General features: G+C 44.3%; 1 protein-coding gene across 2 annotated transcripts; it reads left to right on the top strand.

Moving 5' to 3' along the window:
* Positions 1 to 473: 473 nt before the first annotated feature.
* On the top strand, positions 474 to 15,992 carry TMEM171 (transmembrane protein 171). 2 transcript variants are annotated; one of them, XM_069001397.1, is made up of 6 exons: positions 474 to 615; positions 887 to 1,081; positions 5,976 to 6,104; positions 6,576 to 7,269; positions 8,901 to 9,042; positions 15,532 to 15,992. In XM_069001397.1, exons 4-6 carry the CDS (start codon positions 6,639 to 6,641, stop codon positions 15,758 to 15,760), a joined length of 1,002 nt encoding a protein of 333 aa, XP_068857498.1. In that variant the 5' UTR covers positions 474 to 615; positions 887 to 1,081; positions 5,976 to 6,104; positions 6,576 to 6,638; the 3' UTR covers positions 15,761 to 15,992. The 2 variants fall into 2 exon arrangements, with proteins under 2 accessions (XP_068857498.1, XP_068857499.1); XM_069001398.1 differs by lacking the exon at positions 887 to 1,081.
* The last annotated feature ends 298 nt before the right edge of the window (positions 15,993 to 16,290 follow it).

Genomic DNA, 16,290 nt, shown 5'->3' with positions numbered 1-16,290 from the left:
TGTCTTTAAGTTGCCTAACAAGTTCTCAAATGTGTGGAGTAAGGCAAGTGTTGTTAAGGGACTACAACACTGAGGGCTCCTGAAATAGAGTCTGGTTCTAAGTAATGCCAAGACTGTGGGTTCCATCCCTCTATGGGATATTCACTGGAGAGTTGCATCCGATGGCTCTTGTGGGTTCCTTTAAAATCAGAATATTCTGTGATTCTGTGAAACGGGAGACGTGGCACTAGCATCCTTAGGGGGCTGCTCACCTGCCTCACCTCGAAGCCACGGGTATTTCAGGGGCACCCTTGACTTCGGCCCCGTACACCCGACTCCAGAGTTGCGTGCCACAGCCCTGCCCCGCGAGCAACACTCGCACTCGGCCCATCGGCCCGGAGATCTCCCAGCCGGGCAGCGGCGCCCGCCCCGCCCCGGGGCCGGGGGGAGCCGCGGGCAGGCCCGGTCGGGGCTTCCGCCGGGCGGGGCGCTGGGCACGGGGGGGCGGTGCCGCCGCACTCGCGCTCCCCCGGGGCGGCTCGGCTGGGCCCGGCCCGGCCCTGCCCCACGCCGCCGGCCGCATGTGCTTAAATAGCGGCGCCTGCCGCGCCGCCGCGTCCTTCCCGCCGCCGCCAGGTAAGGGGCGGGCGCCCGGAGCCCTTCGCCGGCCGCCCTTTCTCGCCAGGGGCGGCCGCGGGGCCCTGCGGCTGTGCCGCCGTGGCGGGGCGGGTGGGAGAGGGAGAGCGGGCGGGCGGGCGGTCCCGCGGGGTCGGGGCAGCGCGGCGGGAGCGGGGCGGGCGGGCGGCTCGTCCTCCGGCTGTCCCCGGCCAGGGGCCGCCGCGGGCGGGCGGGGTCCGCAGCGTCTCCCCGCAGCCGCCGCCATTCCCGTGTTTTCACCCTTCTCCAGGGTGCGTGAGAATCATCCGGGGAGTAAGTGTCCTGTCTCCTCCCTGGAGAGCCCACCGCTCCCCACACTGCTTCTCCATTGCGACCTCTACGCCATCCCTGAGGGAGGATGGAGTATCACTGAAGGGGCTTCTGCAGTTATTCTGGCACGCAGTACTCTCGTGGCTGGTGCTGGCGTACAGCTGGGAAGGCACAGGTGAGGAGGTTCAGGTGCTGCTCCATCACGGAGAGGTGGTGGAGCGGTTGCCCTCCTTGCTCCGGTGTGATGCATGACAGCTTTTGGGACATGGCCCATCCTCTTGAAGACCTTATTGTGACTTAGAAGACTAAGTGACTTAGAATAGAGCATTCCTGATGGGCTGGTGCATGAGGACGGGTGTGCCATAGAATGCTGCTCTTCCTAGATGGAGTAGAGCTTAGTTGCTTGTCCATTAAATTGTCTGGCATAATGCCCCAGGCCAGCCTCAGGAAACTGGGTCAGGATGACTTTAGGTAGCTTCTGGAGCCCTGCATCTCCCTAATGGTCACCATGGTCTGTCCCGTGGTCAAAGATCTGTAAGTCTTTTTGTCTTGTGCCTTTTGCTGCTTTGAAATACATCAGCATCCTGGGACAGACCTTCCTGTGAATTTCCAGAAATTGATCTGTCATGCGTTACCTGTTTGAAAAATGTCAGCTCTGGTGTTAACTGTATCTGTCTGCTTTTTTCCCCTGTCTCCCTGCAGGTACTCCAGAATATAGGAGCTGCTTTGCCACAGCTCTTGTATACCACTAGTGTGTCATGTAAAAAGCATCCTGCCAACAAGCATGTCACCCTTCAGAGCTCATTTTTAAGTCTAGGTGCTGTCCTGGTTGCCTGCATAGCATCCAGTCAATGGGTTACCAAGTTTTGCTTCGCAAGCTCCTCACTGTTCAGACAGACTTTTGGGGTCCTCCTGTCCAGCTGTGGTGTCGGTGTTCTATCTGGTGAAGTGAGTGAGGAACATTTGTGCATCATCTTTTACTGTAGCTGCTTTCCTCTTGTAGCCCAAAGGGACAGGAATTGGCAGCTTTACAGAATGCAGTTCTGTTTGGCAGTCAGAATCCCTGACAGTGCTGATTTGTGGTGAGAAAGATCCCTGGTGTACATGTCTCTGGAGACTGGCAGGATTCACCCCACTTCCTGGAAATTCCTACTGCAGCTGCTTTCCAGCACTTCTCCAGGTGGCTCGGGCCCCACCTGCAATGGCCATAAATAACAGCACAGCATTACCCTTCCTATACTGTGAGCTGAAACAGTAATTTTGTGAACCCATATGGGCAGAGTTCCTGTGGCATCCACTTGCAGCTTAGGAATCTTTACACACACTGTCTAAATCTTGAAATCATTTAGGATAACAGAGTCTTACATTCTGGGAGATAAGACCACTGTCAGTCACTAATTAGTAACTGCATACATAAGAGATCAAATTGCATGTATTTGACATCTCGGAACTTGTTACTGCTTGTAGTCTTGTTTCTTAAAAGTAGAAAACTGAAAGGACATCCTGTTGGGTATTTCCCACTAGCTCTTCAAATAAGTGGTTAAAAACACCACGGGGAGGGAAGAGTGTGGGGATGAAGGTTGCACATTACAATTTAGTTTAACCAGCTGTACTCATGGATGAGTGTTTCTGAATGCCAAGTTGAGAGTCCAGTCCAGGGGGAAACTGGGATTTAATGAAGAACAGGAAGTAGTGTGTGTACAGAAGCAGATACAAACAGAGAAGGAAATTTAGACATAGGAAGCCATTCATGTTCTAATATGGAACTTAAACTGAATGAGGTTGAGAGCATTTTTCCTTACAGGTAACTTGACCAATAAGGAGTCGTGGTTTAATTTACCTGGGAAAAAAAAATAAAATAACCCAAAAATAATCACAAAATGGCAGTGGCAAGTTCCCAGTAGCAGTTCAAAATTTGGAATGGAGAAATTAAAGTCCTTGAAAAGGATGGCTTATAAATTCTAACGGGATTTCCATTGTGGACTGCAACTGACAGAGTGTTATAGTGTTTGAAATAACACAGACTAGGCCTGAAACTTCTGCTTGAAATTGTGTGCTTTTGCAAGCAAATAGAGGGGGAATGGTTCTACTCTGGGAAGGATAAAACAGAGGGACAGCAGTGTTTTAATTCTTCCAGTGCTTTTCTTTGAATTCTCTGTTCCTGAATTTATAATGTCTGCATGAAGAAATCAAATTTCATATGAATAAGGGGGAGTAAATTTGTAGCCCTGGTGTTTGCAGGGGAAATCTTGGAAAATATGACTCTGAAGGCTCAAGAAGAATTGTAGTAGAAGTATTTTTAAATCGTTGGAGTTGTCCATAGTATGAAAGTTGTGATACAAGTGCTACACAGAAAAATGACAAGAAATTGCAAAGTTATTTCCTGTTCTAAATGCCTGGCATAGGCCTGAGTTGCAAAAAGGTAAAGCACTATGTCATTTAGGTTAAGCTTATAACCAGACTTCCTTTACGAACTATGCTTCCAATTCCCTCTTCCCGTCGTACTTAATGGCCTCTACATTACTGGATTATGTTCTAATGGTTTCTGACCTGTTATTTCCATGTCTGCTTTCAGACTTGAGTTTGAAGGGAAAATTCCGTTACATCAATATGCCTGTGGAGATACCAGATCTAGTGGAAGTATTTCAAGCACATAGACAATAAAAGGTTTACTTCTTTGTTAAAATACTTTTTCTTGAAACACAGGAAGTAAATTTAATCTTACATTGGGTTTTCTGTTAAAATTTCATGGTAGTGTAAATGGAAATTAGTCCTCCCTGATTTTCCAGGATAAAATCTATGGCTTTCATCTTCAAAGTCACAACAGATTGTTCTGAATGTTCCTTCTTTTGTGGCCTGCAAGAATGAAGAAAATATGTACATGCTTAATTTCTAATGTGTGTTTTAACTTAATCTCATAACAACAAGACTGGTGGAAAAGAAGCAGGCACTGTGTTGGAGAAATGAGGACAAGTCTCTAGACTTTTCTTTGTAACAGAAATATATTTACTTTTTTTTTTTGCCTTCACATTATTTTGTTTTGTCCTAATTTGCTTGTATTTAAGTCCGTGTTTTCTTCCCTAGAGGGAACTGCAAAGAAAAGATTCAGAGTTGACTCAGATTATAGAGTGTTGGTGTTATAATGGTTAATATGCCTCAGTAGAAAAATATCTGAAGACAGTTGTGTCTGGAACTGGGCTTTGCTGGGATATATTTATTTGTTTGTGTATGTGTGTGTTTCAGAGGCCTTTTACTGAGCTTTGTATGTTTGTTGGTAAGTCAGGAAGTCTGAGCCAGCTCAGATAATTTATGAGAACGGAGCATATGCAGTTATCAGAAAGAATTTTATTAACTTAGCAAAGACCGCTGAAATCAGAGAAGTGACCAGCCCAATCCATTTTTTTCTGCTCAGAAGTAGAGCCTTCAGACTGATTCCAGCTCATGCCGTATTGAAAGTGTGCTGAGCTAAAGGTCTTCAGTTTGAAATCAATCAGGATATTTTAAAATTTTTTTCAGTGACATGCTGTCCTATCTTTAGTGCTCCTTGTAATGATTTTTTTTTTTTTTCCCCGAGAGTGAATCTGACTCTTCTACTGAGGGATCCTCAGTTAGCAGTTTTTCAAACTGATCTTAGTAGTGGGTTTTCAGTAGACTGAATTCAAAACAGTGAAAAAACACTTACCAGACACAGTTTACAAGTTAACCGCTCACGGTAATGGAATGCATTAAGAGGCATTCCCTCAGTTTTGCTGTTGGAGACAGCCAGCTAGGAAGGAGACTTGGTTGCTTTCTGTAGTGGCTTTCTTGCTGTGTTCCCTTGCCTCTCAGACCTTGTGCTTATTGTTCCTTTTACCTGCATGATGTACTCTGCTTTCCCCTGTGCTCTTGGGGGCCTGGTTTATTGTTCAGTGGTAAAATACGTAATAACTTCATTATTCATGTATCTGCTCAGCCTGTTCTTTAATTGGGTTCTACTCTTTAAAGTGGCTAAGTAGTGACTCAGTAGATCGCCTTGCATTGCAGATAAATAATTATGTGTTTTAGTGACTAGTGGGTTCTGTGGTTGTGTTTTGTTTTCCTTCCTCTGGGGCACTGCAGTTACTGGAGAGTGACACAAACTTTGTTGGGGCTGACACATGTTCAACAGTTTGCTGCCAGAAATCACGTAATACCTTGTTTTTATTGTGGAATGTGTACCTGAGGCATATGTAAGGAGGATCCAATCTAATTTGATGGTTTAGGTTCCAGTCATCTGAATTAGTAGCAGGGCAGTAGAAGCTGGTAGAGAAAAGGCTGAAGGTTAACTAACAAACAGCAGTAACTAAGCTGATTCCCTGCTTCCATCCGTGACAAACTCCACCAGTCCCTATATATCAGCCCTCAGATATCCAAGACATAGCTGAAACTGTCTGTCACGGGAGACTGCTGATGAGGGGAAAAGGGCAGTGTCAAAACACTGCAGCACAAGCATGCCTAAGTACTTCCTACACTTGGTAGGGAACGGCTTTCTTGTGGTCTGTCCATGAGACTTGTTATTTTCCATAGTCTGAACTTCCCCTGCATTTCAGGTTGGCTTTTGATGGATGTTAGCCAGGATGTCCATGGTTGCTAGTCAGCATGGAGTGTAGTACTGGTATCCATCTGGCTCTGTAGGCTAGAGTGTCAGAGTAGCAGAAACTTCCTTGTAGGTAACAGCAGAGTTGTTTTTTTTTAATAGAGCTCACTGACTGTAACTCTGGCCTCAGTCAGGCTTCTCTTGCCCCAGTAAATCCACATCCAGCAGATTTGTTATACCATATGGGCTGTTCTTGGCCTCAACACTGTTTTCTATTTTCTTCTATTTTACTTCTGAACCTAGAGTCTTGTGGGCTCAGAAGCCTTCTGGGAGCTGCCTTTGTTAATTTCTTTTTAAGGATCTTTGGACCACAGACAAAGTATTCAGAAGTAGGGGAAGTGGAAAGGAAATGTAGGATCACTATGCTTACCAGCTCTAACTATGGAATCGGTGAGACTTGAACTAGTCTTCAGAATGGGGTTTTTATTTTCTTTTTTTTGTTTTGTCATTTCAGAACAGAACCAAAAATCATCTCAGTACTTGCTTTTGCAGCAGCATAGGACAGGAAGCTCATTTAAAGAGAGAAACAGGAAGGTCTTTACTGACTGAGGAGAGAGAAGCCAGATTTATATGCTTTGAGAAGGTATGTAATAGAAGGTCTACTTGGTTAAAAAGTCCAGTAGTCATTGCTCATTTCCATTAAGGTACTATCTCTCACAAGTTGTCGCTTCCTGCAGTTCACCACAGAAATTTCCTGTAGCTTTCTCTTTTCAAGGGGAAAGCTAGCCTGTCCTTGTTCCAAATATTCAACTTTTGAAAATAATGTTCCCGTATTCATAAGACTGTTTCTCTAAAGAAACAATTCATTTAGCTGTGCAACAACAATTACAGTTGGTTTAAGTTGAACTGTAAAGTAAGTTCTGTCTTTTCATTGGCATTTAACATCAGCAAACTTGACTAGGCCCTGTAATCCATAGTGGAGGTACTGCAAAACAGGAAATACAGGAGAGTATGCAATAAAGACTGAAGAGCAAATTTAAAAGTGAGAAATATAATGTAGCTGTTCTTGCTGGGGTTTTTTCTTCTTTTAGTTTGTGTATTTTCATGTTCACAGGTCTACTGTAGTTTGCTGCCATTTAATGCTAACAGCTCATCTGCTTGAGGAGATTCTGTTGTAATGTATCCAGTGGCTGTTCCTGCACCAGGAGGTGAAGGAAGTAATGGACAACATGGGAAACTTATTTTTTTCCTTTTTGTTTTTGGAGCTGTGTTGCTCTGTGCTGGATTCCTTCTTTCAGTCTTTATTCTCCAGTCGTGTCCATCTGGAAGCTTCAGTGACTGTAACGAGGTCCTTAAGGCTGCTGGGCCAGTGCTGGCTGTAACTGGACTGGTTTGTGTTTTACTGGCACGATCAAGGGCCAGGATGTATATAAGACAAAGACAATTGCAAAATGAGCAGGTGTACAGCCTTGTTTTTTGTCATGGGAACTGTCAGTTTGCCCAGTTTCTCATATTTGGATTCCTGTTTTTAACTAGTGGAATGCTAATTAGCATCCTGGGCATTTGGGTTCCTGGTTGCAGCCCTGGCTGGCATACGATACAGCTCAACCACACTGGCAATTCTGATGTGGACCTCCAGGGCTGTGGATTCCTGTCACTTCAAATCATGGGACCTTTGATTGTGCTCACTGGGTTGTGTTTCTTTGTGATAGCTCATGTTAAAAAGAAGCAAAACTTAAATCTCAGCCAAGAATCCTGTGAAAGTGAAGAACATCCTCAGAATCACGAGTCTTTTCAGGTTACAGTAGGTGGGTAAAAAATGTTGGAACTTTACACTGGAAATCAGTAAGGGTTTTCTTCCACTAGTAATTTACTTCTGGGTATTACTTATTTGAGCTCTAAGCGTGTCAGTTCTGCCATGTCAAGACAGCCAAAATACAATAATGTTGCTTTGTCTCATATGCTTTCTGTATGGTCAGTTCAGTTACCTTTCTCAAAAAGGCAGAATCTCTCTTGGCATAAAAGGAAAGGTCTGACTGTGTAAAGCAACATAATCTGACACAAATGACTCTAACCCCAATTCTGTTCTCAGATGGTGTAATTGACACTGCAGATCACAGACTTCTATGGCTATATTTAGCCTTGAGCTCTGACTGCTTAAACAGAAGATTGATTCATAACCAGTGTATTGTATTTTTTAAATTGTGGCCACATCCTCAATCAGTCAGATATATAATTATAAGATGCCTCTGTTAATCTCACAGTATTTGAGCAAATGTGGTGTGTTAGCAGGGTGTAACACCCTGCATATGGCCCTGATTTTAGTGCCCAATGACTACATTGCATGCATAGGTTGTTTTGATAACTTTGATTATTCTGATAAATTCATTGATGGATGAGTCAGTCATAGTGTTGTTTCATTGCCGTCTGACTGACTGGACCTGAAATTCATTATGAAATTCAAGGAAATGTGTAGACCTGGTGACACTCAGGAAACAGAAGGGTTTGAAGTCAGTTTTCCAGCCACCAACATAAATTAATAGGAGGGAATTCAGATTGTCTTTAAATGCAAGAAAGCAAAATTAGTAGATTCCTTTTATACTTTTAGACTTTAAGGAAAAGTAAAACTGAAAGGCTGAAGGCTGAGGTCTGGTTGACATAATGTTGTTCTGGAACAGTGCTGACTTAGCTAGAAAACGCCCCCCACCTCACAATTCAACCATTTTGATGTTCTCTGAACTGTCCCAGCACACAAATTACAAAGGAAGAAAAGGTGCCAGGCAGCTGTGAATGTATGTAAATTATGCCAGCTCACTGAATGATACAAACTTTGTTTAAAAAAAAAAAAATTGTAAACTGTTCAATTGCAGAATGGAAATTGGTAGATTTTTTCCTGCACAAGAGTCTGAAGTAGTGAACTATGTATCAAGTCATGGTTAGTGTGGCTTGAACTACATGTAACTTCGTAGGGAAACTGTCATGGCACACAAAATCAGTCCTCAGAACCATTAATGACTGCCATTATAGAGCTTCAGTACATACAGAGAAACTTAAAATTACCTATTTTAGGTGTGGGAAGGAAACTCAATACTTTCCTACCCTTAAAGTGGTCCAACAGTAACTGTGTGCTTTGCACTTCTGCTTTTTGTAGACAGCCAACCATGTTTGTGTCTCTTATCTAGATAGAACACTCCCCTTCCTCAGCCGTATTGTCTAAATTAAATCCTTCGTTTATAAATACGTTGCATCTTTATTTTGGGATTATTTAGGTTTTGAATGTACCTCCAACTTAGTCTGACAGCCCAGAATGTAACAATTCTGTATGTGGGATCATTGCACTTTATCTTAAAAGCTAGACAAGTAAAAATTCTAGGATACTGTTAATATAAACAGAGGGGCTCAGTTTTTCAGAGGTAGTAATTGGTGTTTTTTCCCCTAGGTGATGCTGTAATGATATTCCCACCCCCACCACCTCCTTATTTTGCTGACCCTATGTCACCAACTCTGACACACTGTCTTATGTCAAGTGTTTTGCCTACAAGTGAAAATCCTCCACCATACCACTCTATCTTCAGTGATGGGTAAGACTGTGTTCATCTCTGACTTTAGAAATTTGAGCTCTTTCTTTAGGTATTGAAGACCCTGTTCTTACATAACACTGTGAATGAGCTACTAGGCATGACAAAGTTTTCTAGTACATAACTCAACTTTACTTCAGATACTTTACTCAAATTGGCATTAAAATACTGTAGTATACTAGGGGAATTACAAACTGCAGTGTCCTTTTTGAGGATTAAATTATTATTGTGACTGGAAAGAACTTCTGAAGTGAAAACAAAGTCTTAAATCATTGACCCTTTGTAGATTTCTTCCACAGATTGTCCAAGAGAAGGTGCTGCTGACAGCAGTGCAGCAGTGACATGATATCCATATTGCCAGGTTTTAGGAGTCTGTAGAAACAGAGCAGCAGTATTTTGTGACCCCTACCCACAGACCCTGGGAATGTTACTTTTACTGCCAATGTGTTCCGCTCTCCTGTGTCCATTATCTCTCTCTGCCTTAAAGAAGGAGAGACCTGCTGTGCTGGTCTGCCTTGTTCCTGCTGTGGCCATGTGTTGAGATTAAAGGATACCTTAATATTGCAGGAGGCTCCAGAGTGCTGGTAAAGAAGGCTGCAAAGCCAGTTTCATCTCAATATGTACCTCATCCTTGCAGCCATTCCTTACATACGTGGATTATAACTGAATTGCCCGATCTTGACCCCAACAAGTTCAGGAAACAGGAGCTGCCAGCTTATTAAAGACTTGCCTGTGCCACAAGAACTTGCAGGGTTATTTAGCCCCTGTGGGTTAGCACTAGTGGGCTGCTAACTTGAGGGTGAAAGGTCTCTGCAAGGGCCACATACTAGAAGTTAGAGCTAGATCTGACCAGAAGAGCTAGGTGCCACATGTCTAGAGTTCCCAACTTACTTTCAGGCCCTTAATGATGCAGAATTGACTTGACTTAATACCTTTAGAATGGTCCTACATCAGCTTGGGTTTGAACTGTGAGTCAGTAGGTTATGTGGGACTGTCATTTGATGACTTCAATTTACAAGACTGTTATGTGCAATATTGTGTCACTGAAAACTAGTAAAAAAACTCTCCAACCAATTTGTTACATTACAAAGCCAACATTAGTTTATTAACAGTGCTGGAGGCATGGGGAATTCTCCTCAAAGCATGTATGCTCAGTAACCTAACAGACCAGGTTATATTCCTGAAACTATACATATCCTGAATACATGCATGTATGCTAATTATTTCCATGGACTTGCTTGGATATGGTTCCAGATCTTCTGATGAATCTTTTTTTCTTGAGAGTATCTCAAATAAGTCATCAGGTCATAATGTACTTCTCTTATCATTCTTTTCTCCAACATACAATCCTTGTTCTCAAAACTAAGATACCATCTACTACATATTAATCACTGATATAAGGAAGTGTTAGCTGGAGCAAGACTTATTAGTCACAGATGTAGGGAATTAACACAAGGCCACATTAATCTCTGGTATTTGTGCGAAGCACTGTACGGGACAAAACTAAGCATTAACCATGAATATAGGGATAATACACTATTATGCTAGAGTTAAAAGAATTTTCTAACATCATCCCCTACTGCTGCATAGACTTCTTCTTACAGAAATATAACCTGTTTGGTAACAGTTGGAGGCACCATCACTGCCACTGGTGATGAGTGTCTGGAAAGTTGTCTGGCAGGAAAGGACATGGGGATGGTGGTCAATACACCTGAATATGAGCTATCAGTGTGCCCAGGTGGCCAAGGCAGCCAGTTGCATCCAGCTGTGTAGTAACAATAGTGTGTCCAGCAGGACCAGGGCATGTAAATCCTCTGTTGAAGGGGAGAGGGCAATAACTGGCTTGTTCCTGGCAAACTGAGATGAGAGGCAAAGTTTAGAAGGACAAGATGCTTGCAAGGGTACTCTGCCACTGACTCTGAAGTGTGCTGACCACATGGGAACACACTTGCAGTCTTAGAGAGTTGAGCCAAGGGCTCCTGAGGTAACAGAAGCCAAGAGGGAAACACTGGAGAATTATCTCAAAGGAATTAGGGGATGTTCCTCTAGGAAGGCAACATGGCCAACATCTCAGCTGAGGTGCCTTTACACCAATGCACACAGCATGGGCAACAAACAGGAGCAATTGGAAGCCACTGTGCTGCTGGAAAGCTGTGAACTTGTTGCCATTCCTGAAACTTGGTGGGATGAATCCTGTTTCTGGAGTGTGACTTTTAATGGCTACAGGCTGTTTAAAAGAGACAGGGAAAGAAGGAGAGACAGGGGTTGCTCTTTACATCAAGAGGTGGGTTGAATGTGAAGAGCTGTCCCTGAAGAATACCCATGAGCAGGTGGAAAGCCTGTGGGTAGGAGCCAGAGACCGAGGCTGCAAAGGGAATCTTGTGGCTGGGGTCGGCTACAGCCACCTGACCAAGGGCAGGCCACTGACAAAACCTTGGCTCCAGCCACAGGAGGTGTTGTGCCCGCAGGGTCTTGTCCTGCGGGGGGAACTCAGCCACCCCAGCAGCTGTTGGGAAAGTAGCTCAGAGGGCTGTAGGCAATCCTGGAATGCGTGGAGGATAACTTTCTGACCAGGTGATAGACAGCCCTGCCAGAGGGAATGTGCTCCAGGATCTGTTGGTCACCAGTGCCAGTGAGCTAACTGGGACACGAAGATTGGAGGCAGCCTGGGCAGCAGGGATCATGCCCTGGTGGAGTGTGCAGTCCTGAGGCATATGGGTTGGGTAAGGAGTAAAAGTTGGCTCTCAAACTCTAGGAAAGCAGCTTCCAGTCCTTTGGGAACCTAGTCAGTGGAATCTTGACAGACTGCCCTCAGGGACAAGGGAGTAGAAGAGAGCTGGCAGATCTTTAAGGAACTCTGCCATAGAGTGTAAGAGCTGGCAATCCCCAGGAGCAAGGAATCAGACATGGAGGGCAAGAGACAGGCATGGCTGAGTAGGAACTTGCTGGTCAAAATAAAGGGAAAGAAGCAAATGCACAGGCAGTGGAAACTGGAACAGGTGACCTAGGAACTGTTTAAAGATGAAGCACAGCTTTATAGGGAGGGGGTGAGGAAGGCCAAGGCCTGGCAAGGGACAGAAAGAATGGGGAGGGCTTCTACAGGTACATTAACCAGAAATGGAAAGTCAAAGAAGGGATACCCCCGATAAACAATGCTGGAAGAGTGGTGTAAAGTAGATGAGAAGGCTGAGGTACTCAACAACTTTTTTGCCTCTGTCTTGAATGGCAACCTCTCTTCCCACTCAAGGATGGATGGACAGCAGGATGGGGACTGGGGGAACAAAGTCCCTCCCACTGTAAGAGAAGATCAGGTTCATGGCTCTTAGAGGAACTGGAATGTACATAAGTCTGTGAGACCCAATGAACTGCATCCCAGAGTCCTGAGGGAATTGTCAGTAGATGTAGTCAGTAGACGTCAGTCAGAGGCAGTTGACAAGTCGCTCTCCATGACACTTGAAAAGTGACTGCAGTCAGGGCAAGTCCCAGGTGACTGGAAAAGGGGAAACATTATACCCACCTTTAAGAAGGGCAGAAAAGAGGACCCTGAGAAATATTGACCTGTCAGCCTCACCTCTGCCTGAGAAGATCATGGAACAGATGCTCCTAGAGCTGTGCACATGTAGGACAGGGAGGTGATTCAGGACAGACAACACAACTGCACCAAGGGCAGGTCCCGCCTGATCAACCCAGTGGCCTTCTGTGATGGGGTGACTGCAGCAGTGGACAAGGAAGGGGCTACAGATGTCACTTATCTGGACTTCTGTAAAGCCTTGGGCACAGTTCCCCACAACCTCCTTCTCCCTTAAAACGGAGAGAGAGGGATTCAACGGGTGGAGTGTTCGGTGGATGAGGAATTGGTTTGACAGTCACATCCAGAGTCATAGTGGTCAATGTCTCAGTCCCAGTGGACATCAGTGACAAGTGGTATCCCTCAGGGGTCCATATTCGGACCTGTGTTATTAAATATCTTCATTAATGATATAGATGAATGGATTTGCAGATGACACCAAGCTAAGCAGTGCAGCTGTCAGACTTGAAGGATGGATGCCATCCAGAGGAATCTGGACAAGATGGTGAAGTGGATCCATGGGAATCTCATGAGGTTTAACAAGGCCATATGCAAGGTGCTGCACCTCCGTTGGGGCAGCTCCTGGTATCACCACAGGCTGGGGATGAACAGATCAGAGCAGCCCTGCCCAGAAGGACTTGGGGGTGCTGGTGGGTGAGAGGCTGGACATGACCCAGCCATGGGCACTCACAGCCCAGAGAGCCAAACGTGTCCTGGGCTGCATCCAAAGTAGCGTGGGCAGCAGGGCCAGGGAGGGGATTCTGCTCTGCTCTGCTGAGACCCCACCCACAGTGCTGCATCCAGCTCTGAGGTCCCAGCACAGGAAGGACATGGAACTGTTGGAGCGAGTCCAGAGGAGGCCACCAAGATGACAGAGGTCTGGAGTACCTCTCCTATGAGGAAAGGCTGGGAGGGTTGGGTTTGTTCAGCCTGGAAAAGAGAAGGCTTTGATGTGACCTAATTGCAACTTTCCAGTACCTGAAGGGAGCCTACGTGAAAGGTGGAGAGGGACTTTTTACAAGAGCATGAAGCAGGAAGGGGGATTGGTTTCAAATTGAAAGAAATTTTAGATTAGATATTGGGAAGAATTTCTTTACTGTGAGTGGTGAGACACTGGAACAAGTTGCCCAGAGAAGTTGTGGATATCCCATCCCTAGAAGTGTTTAATGCCAGATTTGGACGGGGCTCTGAGTAACCTGGTCTAGTGAAAGATGTCCCTGTTGAAAGCATGGGAGGTTGGAACTAAATGATCTTTTAATGATCCCTTCCAACCCAGGCTATTCTAGGCTTCTGTGGTTCCTTTTTGGGCCCTTTGTGATGAGAAAGACACTGAGGTCCTGGAGCATGACAAAAGAGCAGCACAGCTGATGAAAGATCTGAAGCACAAGTCCTGTGAGGAGTGGCTGAGGGAGCTGGAGTTTTTCAGTCTGGAGAAAAGGAGGCTTGAGGGAGACCTTATTGTTCTCTTCAATTGCTGGAAAGGAGGGTGTGGCAAGATGGGGGTTGGCCTCTTGCCAGGTAACAAATGACTGGACAAGAGGAAATGGCCTTAAGCTGTGGCGGTTTATTTTAGCTGTTAGGAAGGTTTTTTTTCATGGAAAGGTTTGTAAAGCTTTGGAGCAGGCTGCTCAGGAAAGTGGTGGAGTCACCATCTCTGGAATTGTTGGAAAACCATGTGGATGTGGTTTAATACCTGTCTGGATTTCTGTCTTGTGAATGTATGTACACAAAGAAGCAGTTTGTTGGGATAGTATCCAGTGGAGTGGATAAAACACCTCAGGCTTGAATACAGAACCCTGAATGCCTAGCCTCATGCTGTGGTGTTTTCTGGCTGGGGGTGCTCTAGCTGTTGCCCTTCCATGCTTCCCAGTGTCCTCACAGAGACCTGCTGAGCTGATACCACCTCTGGGTTTTTCACTCAATCCTGCTCTCATGGTTCAGCACTTGCTGGCAGTCAGGGCATACTGACTAGTGCAAATTGCTTCCTGAGCACTTTCATGGAAGAGAAGCAATGGCCTCGTTGTTCATAACAGTGCCATGGTTGAAGAGCCCAAATATGGCAGGGGATACACATTTCTTATGTTGGTGGCTACTGGACAAAGGTGATTTGCCTCTTTGGTCCATTGGTCAGTGTTCTGTCAGTAACTCACTCAGTATTGGTATAGGTACAGATGTATGAAATGTATGTACAAAAGCAAGAGTCAGCTCTGGGAGTGAATCATGAGGAGTTCTTCCCTTTACTTGGGAAGCAGCTGAAGGAATGTGCTGAGGCCCAACTCCAGGGCAAGGTGAACAAGTTACCAGAACAATGTGGGTTCAGCTAGTTTGGATGCTGTGATGGTTAGAGAAGGACAGTGAATACTTGGCTGCTCACCTTGACTATCACTGGGAACTTTGCAGTCTGGTCATGTCCAGTTGTTTCTGTGTCTCCAGCTCTGCACAGGAATATGACTCCTTATGTCTGTCATGGATTGCTGGAATGCCTAATAAAAGTTTGATTGCCTTTCATGCAAGATCTCAAAAGGCTAAGGATTGTGATTTTTTTGTGATGCAGTTCTAAGTCTAGTAACTGTCTTTCATAAAGGAAGGGGACTGTTTATATGATATACTACGAAAGGGAAGATACATTGGGAACTAAGGATCAGAAGATGATTTAGTAAGATTGTGAAATAGCACAGCCAGAAGCAGTTAATACCCATAAGCCAGGCTGTGACTGATGATCTGAAAGGTTAGAAGGGAAATCATAAAATTTTCATATGAGTCATAATGTAGCCCACAAAATGAAATCCTAATACTTATGCAAGTTCTTTGCTTCAGGGATTTTTAGGAATTGTATGCATATATGTATGTTTGTGTAAATCAAGTCAAATTTCACTCACTGTGGCTAAATGAATTATGCTAATACATAGTTTTGTGTTTTATAGAGCACAGCTTGCTGATGATGAAGGAACAGTTGCTGTTAGAGACTATGAATCCATATATACAATTTCTGGAAGCAGCTCACCTTCAGATATTTTACCAATGCTGTACCTTTCTTCTGAATCACCACCAAAATATGAAGAAAAAGCATCAATAACAAATAATGAATATTCACCATCTTCTTCCTCATCTTTTTCATCTATTTCCTTAGCCACATCTGACACCAGCTCATAAGGGACAGACAGTTCACTTAATTTTTAATTAAAATGTACACAGATTCACAATTTTTGAATTTATTTACATTTTGTAATAAAAGCAGTAATGTTGGCTGTGTCTAATTTTTCATCAGGAAGAATAAACAATGAATGTGGATTTCAAGAAATACTAGATAATGCTGGGCCTCTGCTGAAGTAGTCTGAAGGGAGTTCACTACAAGAACATTAAATGCTCATCTTGTTCTGTTACAGCTTCAGTTTCTATTTATAGCTGTTCTTTTTATTATGAAGACACTAAGTAGAAACCAACTTTTTTGATTATTTTAATTAAATATGTTTGGAGCTTCAAAAAAAGAAGTAATTAGGAAGTGTTTTTATTTCTATTTTTGCATTACTTTTGTGGAAAATACTTGTTTGTGAAGTTATTGCCTTAACAAGTACTCTGAGAGCATTCACAAATAGGGGTATTAAGATTGGTACCAAAGATGCCATGAAGAGCTTCAGTGGTTACCTTTTGGTCTGCCTGGTAACAAACACTCTGTATTTAGA

This window comes from Aphelocoma coerulescens, assembly GCF_041296385.1.
Source record: "Aphelocoma coerulescens isolate FSJ_1873_10779 chromosome Z unlocalized genomic scaffold, UR_Acoe_1.0 ChrZ, whole genome shotgun sequence".
Taxonomy (NCBI): Eukaryota; Metazoa; Chordata; class Aves; order Passeriformes; family Corvidae; genus Aphelocoma; species Aphelocoma coerulescens.
The sequence above is the reverse complement of the archived record's forward strand: the minus strand, read 5'-3'. Positions and strand labels throughout refer to the sequence as shown.